Source organism: Equus quagga, chromosome 9, assembly GCF_021613505.1.
Source record: "Equus quagga isolate Etosha38 chromosome 9, UCLA_HA_Equagga_1.0, whole genome shotgun sequence".
Lineage (NCBI taxonomy): Eukaryota > Metazoa > Chordata > Mammalia > Perissodactyla > Equidae > Equus > Equus quagga.
This window is the reverse complement of record NC_060275.1, coordinates 95,467,115-95,475,633: the sequence shown is the minus strand read 5'-3', so window position 1 is coordinate 95,475,633 and position 8,519 is coordinate 95,467,115. Positions and strand designations below refer to the sequence as shown.

Here is an 8,519-nt window from a genome sequence, read left to right as displayed (position 1 = left end):
TTTGAAAAATAAGAAATATAGTGCCTTCACTTATTGTTATGATAGTTTTAAAATGGGAAAAGGGGGGCAAGCCCGGTGGCACAGCGGTTAAGTTCGCATGTTCCGCTTCGGTGGCCTGGGCTTCGCCGATTCGGATCCCGGGTGCGGTCATGGCACCGCTTCGCACGCCATGCTGTGGTAGGCATCCCACATATAAAGCAGATGATGGGCATGGATGTTAGCTCAGGGCCAGTCTTCCTCACAAAAAAAAAAAAAAAAAAAGGGCAAGGAAAGGTATGAAAAGCATGATGTTTAGCATGATGTCTGTTACTAGTGTGTGATGTCAGTTCCTTCCTCTCTTAAGAGAACCTTGAGAAGTTTGTGAGAAGCAAAATTCCAAAATTTTACTGGGTGATTAATTATTCAAAAGAGTAATATGAGACCCAGAAAGACTAAAATTACAATTAAAGAAAAAAAAAAAAAGGCTTTCCCAAGTTACATAGATAGGATGTGAAAACTTGAGAGGAAAGCCTGAGCCTCCTGTTCTGTCTCCCCAGTGGTTTTCCCTTACCATCTCCTGGTCCTCTAGGATTCCAGGGGAAGATTCTGACCCAAGAAAGAAACTGAACCAATATGATATTGAATTATAAAAGTTTTTGGAAATTATGTGCTCAGGCAACAAACATTTGCCAGGAATAACAAGATGTGAGTACCCAATAAATTTGAATATGGTTTTACTGAAGCATAAGTCATTTCAAAGCAAAAGTAGTTTATGATGTCAATTCTAACATAATACATTTAAAGTCATTATATGAATTTAAGTTTTTATTTGTATATTTCACTGTAGTGCTGTGACAACAAAATGACATCTGTGTACCAGAGCATACATACATCACAGTAAGATGTAACTTTTCATTACATCACTGCTAGAATATTTAGCTTTTGTAGGACATATAAGCATGTAAGATGGCCACACCAAATAATTTTCTGTTTTTTTTCCTTAGATAATCTTAATTTTTTATCAGTAATACTTTATCAACCTCACTGTTAATAGAGCTGTAAATTATCTGGGTGATGGGGTGTGGGGTCAGGGGGGAATCATTCAACTGTGTTATACTGTAATAGTCGCTAGGGTAATCTCACACACACCAATAAGGAACTGTCATCATAATTAAGGGCTAGTCACTGTTGTTAGTTGCACAATGATAAAGTTCTTTTGAAAATATTGGTTAGCCCACTTATATACGAAAAATGCCCTTTCCACTTATGCAGAAGAAAAAAATATTCAGAAAGTTATTTTTGGCCTTGCTATGTCAAAAAGTCAACTGTACAAAGATCTACGTGTCAAACCTAAAATTATAATTTTAAAAGTCTATTAAAAACAAAAATGTCATGCATTTTTATTATCATTTATGCAGAGGCTTTAAAACTGTTGCAAGACCATATAGTATATATTAGCTTTTATACTGCTAATGCACAACTAACAGCAAACTTGATTAGATTAACAGAAATCTGTCTTAATTACACCTTTATATAGCACACTAGAGAGACAAATGCCACAAGATCTGCAGAAACATTCAGTTCTGAGCACTTAAATGGCAGGATAACTTTTTGTGTTGTAATCCATCACAGACAGAATAACAAAACAAAAGGAAAAAATTCTGCAGTCTCACGTTACCAAAAAAACGTACTGCTGTAAAATATTAAGGGGTAAAGGATATCATCTATAACACAAAGTAACAACTAGTGTCAAAGAGCAAACAAAATCGCTAAATAAAAATATCAAAATACACATAGCAACTGAAGCACAAATACTGCAATAAATACAGTAAAGATTTAATAAGACTAGTTAATAAAAGACACAAAAATAGGGGGAGCTAGGGCAACCACTAAATAAAATCAAAATAATGGGAAAAAATTCTGAATCGTTTTTCCCCTAGTTGGAGCACAATTTTTTTGAGCATCTTTCCATTCATATAATACCTAACACTGTACATTAAGATTTTAGTGTCATAGAAAAACTTGGTTCTTCCATGAAATTCTTTAAATTCTTGATACATTTTTCAAAGTAGACATTATTATGAATGAAAAACAGCCAACAAATGGGCACCTGTTGTTTCTAACACTGCAGATTTACAGAAACTTTTTAAAAGTTATCATAATCTTTTTTGTCTTTTTTCCCCTCAGCTTCAAATCCATCAACTCCATCGCTATCCCTTCTTCGTTTCCTGTTGTTGTGGATGTTAAAACGCTGGCTCATTTGGGGTAATGGATCCATGCCTAGAACTTTGTGTATCTGGCGGAATGCAAGGAGCCTCAATGCAAACTGCAACAAAGAGAGTCATAATTTGGAGTTAATTCAAAAAACCAAAATATTAATTCTTACTAGGTTTACATCCCCATATAATATAAAAAAAACAAGTTTAATGAAACAAATACCTTGAACTATATTCGTTTCACAACTGAAATACTCCATATGTTTTGCTGTTTTTATTATCAGGCTTTCCTGTGTGCATGCTATTTTGTTTTTTAAAACAATTTAAAAAATAAATCTTAAAAAAATTTAGCATTATGTTCGCTAAAAAAAAAAAAAAAATCCTGGAACAATATACAGTAAAAGAAAAAGTGTCTCACTTTGAGTGAACCCCTCTTTGGTTGATATTCACCTATTTCCCCACTTTTTCTGTGGATGTCCACATGTGCAGGCTTAGTATGGATTGCGTGCATGCACACACACTTCCCCAGGTTTACAAAAATGTGATCACACTTTTTCAACTTTTTACTTCATGAACTAAAACACGATTTTCACTACAATGGCTAAGTATACACAGGAATATGTTAGGCATCAGTGTCAGAAGATTTCATAAAATCTTGAAACTAGAGGGACTTTTGAGACAATTTATTCCTCAAATTTCTGGGAATATATACCCATTGTCATTTGATTAAATGGCAACTTTGACAATTTAGTTATAACCTTCATAACTGTTTAGATTATTTTGAGATATAATTCACATTATCCTAAGATTCAACCCTTTAAAGTGTACAATTTAGTGTTTTTTAATATACTTACAAAATTGTTCAACCATAACCACTCTCTAATTCCAGAGCATTTTCATCACTCCACAAAGAAACCTCATGGCTCAGTAGCAGTCATTCCTCAACCCCTCTATGACCCCTAGGCCCTGACAACCACTAATCTACTTTTCTTTCTCTATAGATTTGCCTACTCTGGACATTTCATATAAATGGAATCATATGACATACGCTTTTTGTGTCTAGCTTCTTTCACTGAGCGTAAGGTTTTCAAGGTTCATCCATGTTGTAGCATGTATCACTACTTCATCCCCCTCTCTCTTTTTTTTCTGGTGAGGAAGACTGGCCCTGAGCTAATATCTGTTGCCAGTCTTCCCCTATTTTGTATGTGGGATGCCTCCATAGCATGGTTTGATGAGCAGCGTGCAGGCCTGTGCCCAGGATCTGAACTGGTGAACCCTATGCTGCCAAAGCAGTGTGCAAACCAACCACCATGCTACCGGGCCAGCCACAATACTTTGTTCCTTTTAATGGCTGAATAATATTCTACTGCATGGATATACCATATTTGTTTATCCATGCATTCATCAACTGATGGACATTTTGGATGTTTCCACTTTTTGGAAATTATGCATAATGCTGCTATGAACATCTGAGTACAAGTTTTTGCATTGAGATAGGTTTTCAATTTTTTTAGGTGTATACCTAGAAGTCAAACTGTTTTCCAAAGTGGCTGCTGTTTAGACTATTTTTAATCCCTTTTATTTTCTTTGGCTGAGATTAGTTATTGGTTACAATCATCTATGTGAGAATTCCCTGTTCTAAAACTTTTTTCCAGATTAGGTGACTCCAGTTCCATAGAATTTTGCCTAATACACAGGTTTTTCAAATCTTGAAAGTCCCAAAATCATCTGTATTCATAACTTGACGTAATATTCTATTTAGTCTGTAATTCTGAATTTTTGCCAGTACTGAGTGCTTCTTTATCTCATTTATGCTATAAGGCTATTAACTTTCTGAAGTGAGAACTAGGAATATTTATCATAATAGAATACTAATTCTTCATTGAGAGAGACTTAGAAAAGGTCCTTCCCAAAGATAAGCAGAATAATGTTTTCTGCATTAACAGAAAATATCCAAAGAAGTCTGGTATATAATAATGACTATTAATACATTCTCACCACAGGGATATTGCTACTAATCACCAGCCTATTCTAATACTAGGAGTTTCTAAATAGAGGAATACTCCAATGAGTAAAACTAAGATAGCTTCTGAGGCTAGAGTGGGCACTCCAATACCTCCTGTTCTGTATGTGGTTTTGTATGTATTTCTAACATCTGACAAGAAGAGAAAATTCTACCATATAGTTGGGCAATTATTTAACAGCAAATGAAATTTGAGGAATAACACTAAAATAATTCCCAAAGATAGCATGAAATTTTTAAACAACCTCAAAGAGGTCTTAGGTTTACCTTACAGTTCCTTTTTTGAGGGGAAGGACTAATTTTATAAACGTACCTTTTTAAAGGTACACTGCTCTATTGTACACGTATAGGAAGGGATCTGAATAAATGACAAAGGTTCTATCTTACAGAATCAACTGGAGAATAAGACATACAGAGGCATATAAACATAAACATTATGGAAGGAAAAGAGGAAGAGTCCCAGACAGAGATAAAGGAATGAAGAGAAAATAATTCTCTTAATTGTGATGGTGGTTATGCAAGGCTACACATATGATAAAACTGTATAGAGCTCTACACACATATATACATCAACGCCTGTATAACTGGTAAAATCTGAATAAATTTTATGGATTGTACCTATCTCAATTTCAGTTTGTCTTATGCTGGCCTGTGGTGCCCACTTCTGTAATTACCTAAAACCAGACCATTTTCTTGTGTCACATTAAAAAAAAAATTGCCTTCCTTTATAATTGTGAATTCTATTAGTTTTTGAATGCCCTGCTCCTAATCCTAAAATTCTTTTCTCTTAAATTTATAAATAATTCCTTTTTTAAGTACCAAGGAAGAAAGAAAATCCATTTAGGGTAAACTATCTTCTTCCCTAGAAAATTAAACGCAAAGAAATAAAAACAAAACTTGTCTGATATACACAACTGGTAATCTCGTGAGTCTGTAACATATTCATAATGTTCTATTACTACCGACTGTCCCTTAATAAACTTTCGGAATAACAATTTAATCTTGAAATCTTTCAAATTATCCTTGTCAGAAGAGACAACAAATCAAGATCTTGAGGACGACAACTTCAACTGCCCTAGAGTGGATTATTATTGTTCATAGCTAGTAGTCTTCTCCTTTTAGTACATTTTTGGAATCAAAAAAGGAAAGCTTCAGCAGTTTTAGATTGATTTTTTTTCATTCATTCATTAGCTTCACATATTTTTTCTTTTCCATAATTATTCTTCCTATAGGACTGATTACTGATAATGACTGACATTTATTAAGATCCTTCCATATACCAGGTACTGTTGTATTTATACATATTAACTCATTTAATCCTCTCAACAATCCTGCTTCAGACAGATCTTGTTTTTATTCCCATTTTATAGATGACTCGGCAGAGCTAGTATTCAAAAGCCAGGGAGTCTTGACTCCAAAGTCCACGCTTGTCATTTCTACATTAGATGGCCTTTCTAGTGGTGGGAGAGGCTAAATTATAACAATTACCATAAACCACACAGTACTTCATTTCTGTACAATCAGAGCATGTAAATAGTTTCTCTATGATCTTGATATATAACCTAATACCCAGATGTAATGAGACAATGAAAATACTGCTATTTTTATATTTACAAAATACATTTGAAAACACACATAGTTAAAATAATAAAATTTAAGATCAGTGAAATCTATTTTAAATTCTATCTCCTCTAAGGGCACACCTACTAAAGAAGCAGAAGAATAAATACTATACAGTGATTTCTTTTAAAGGACAATTATAAAAAAAACAAAACCATAAGGGCAGTGACCGCAAAAAGTTTTGGGATTAGGAACACATTGGTACCTGTGCACTGGATGTGATGTCTTCACGTTGCTGGTCAGTCATTGTTGCCAAGGTATCAAAGGGATCCTTCTCACAAGGATCCAGAAGTCCAGGACTACCTACAGCAATCACCATAGGAAGGAAAAAGCATTCATATTATCCATTTGGAAAAGAAAGAAGAGTTCTTATTCAACTATCAAACAAACATTAAAAATAAAGTAAGACTTACCTTTAAGAATAATCCCTGAAGAAATGCACTCAAAAACTCTTCTCAGTGCATCTCCAGGACTCTGAGGACTAGAAGCACTACTGATTGCTTTCTCTACTAGTAACTCCATAGCCTAAAGATAAAAACATAAAAAATGTGTTTAAAGCTTACAGACCAAAGGAATTACTCATTTGCGAAGACTAGAATGACAAACTACTTACGATGTTGTCACGAAAAATTTTAAGGATTGAAAAAGTTACATAGAACAAATCACAAAAACAGAAAATAACATATAAAAACATTCAAAATTAAATAATAAAACAAGCAATGAAAATAAAACTCACAAGGCAAAATATAATTCACATTTTTAAAAGATTTTGCAATTTATGCTTAATGAAGAAAAATGTAAAATACATTAACAGTTTTTTTAAAAAAACAATTTTTAGTTTTAATTATTGCTATCCTTTCCTATTAAAATATGACAGTGCTCAAAATTCTTTATCTATTTAGGGCTCGCATACATTTATTCTTTAATATCTACAGACTGATGATACTAGGGAGCTACAGCAGGTCAATATTCTATGATTCTGAAGCTGAAAATACCTTAAATCCACTTTAGCTGTGTGCTCCTAGATTTAACAGAGGTAAAAACTATGTCCGCCTATTCACTCCAAGGCCATTATTCAGATCTTTTAAGTAAGAATAATTCTAAAAAGTTTGGACACATGGAGATGGTAGTCTCAAACAAATTAGGAATAAATTATAAGAGTGATGAGAATTTAAAGAGACAGGGCACATTAACAGACATAAAAAAGTGATAGCTGGAAGCAAATAAATCAGACGGAGAATGAAAAATACCATAAGATTTCACTCGTGTGGAAAATAAACAAACGCACACATAGATACAGAGAACAGACTGGTGGCTCCCAGAGGGGAAGGAGGTGGGGGGAGGGTAAAAGGGGTAAAGGGCACATACGTACGCTGATGGATGGCAATTGTAGCAACTAAAAACAAGGTAGTCTACACAGAAGTTGAAATACAATGATGTACACCTGAAATTTATATATAATGTTATATATAAATCGGTTGCCTCAAAAAAAAAAAGATAGCTGGTAGCATGAGAAATTGAAAAGTCTGAAAATAATGGATGTTCATAATGATATATATAAATCAGAACAAAAAAAATTAAGACAGTTTAGTTTATTCAGCTGAAGAATGTAGGAAGAGGCTCGTGACTTTTTTAAGGATTTTCATTTAAAAATTTTTAAGATTTTAAGGAATCAGCTTCAGTTATCCAAACAATTCTATGAATATATAATAAATATCTCTCCTTTCCAGACAAATCAAGTATTATTTTAAGATGTTCAACAGACTGTGAAATCCTTAAGGATAAGGTCAATGTCATTTATTTTGAACTGCTTTGCCTAGTGTGAGTGGCCAGCATATAGAAAATATTCAATAAATGTTTTTGAAACGGAATACTTTTGGGAAAGAATGTGAAAATAATCTGCTGATAAAAGAAATCAAGGTAAATTAGCAAATTACTGATGCTGTGCTTAAAATATAAAATTGAAGTCATAAAATATGCAACTTTCCATAAATACCTCAAAATTTTCCCAAGTATTTTTAGAGAATGTCAAGAGAAAAATAAGTAATAATTAGCTATAATCTAGGTATGTCAAGATATAGAATGTGTTTCAAGTAATTTCAAAGTTTTTTCAGGATCCGCTTATTGACTGACCTTAAGAAGTGGGAATGTGTGATTTATACTTGCATTTAAAAACAGAAAACTAATTAAAAATAAAGAAAGAAATGAATTATTTATGGAACACAAAAAGTCAATATATTTAAACACACACAATAAAACTAAGTCAACTATTTGCCTTCTGAGATCACTTACTGTGAAGCAAGCAATTAAAAAAAATTAAATTTTCTACACAACATGGTTGTTCTCCAAGCAGATCTTGTTGCTAGTAAAGCAACAAAAGCAGAATACACGTGGTTTATAAACTCTGAAATTATGCATTCGAAGGTAAAAGGAAAACAACAAAGATGAACAAAATCAAATTAAGGAAATGATATTTATACTGTAATGTACAGCATCTTGGTGGCTCAAGTTATTTTAAGAGAAAACTTCCCTGTATGAAATGATTTGCATTCTAGGATTGTAACATTTGCTTTTTTTTTTTTGTTTTTTTTTGAGGAAGATTAGCCCTGAGCTAACTACTGCCAATCCTCCTTTTTTTGCTGAGGAAGACTGGCCCTGAGCTAACATCCATGCCCATCTTC

The 8,519-nt window shown here is 33.3% G+C and overlaps 1 protein-coding gene across 3 annotated transcripts in view; it reads right to left on the bottom strand.

Moving 5' to 3' along the window:
- Positions 1-791: 791 nt before the first annotated feature.
- The window catches only part of ZFR (zinc finger RNA binding protein), a 66,389-nt gene continuing 58,661 nt past the window's right edge, over positions 792-8,519 (bottom strand). For 2 of the 3 annotated variants that reach the window (XM_046671566.1, XM_046671567.1), the window contains 3 exons: positions 6,252-6,363; positions 6,044-6,141; positions 792-2,305 (listed from right to left, as the gene is read on the bottom strand). In XM_046671566.1, the coding sequence (XP_046527522.1) occupies positions 2,126-2,305; positions 6,044-6,141; positions 6,252-6,363 (390 nt within the window). In that variant the 3' untranslated portion in view covers positions 792-2,125. Of the gene's footprint in view, positions 2,306-6,043; positions 6,142-6,251; positions 6,364-8,519 lie in introns of those variants that run through there. The other variant, XR_006890109.1, reaches the window with a different exon arrangement.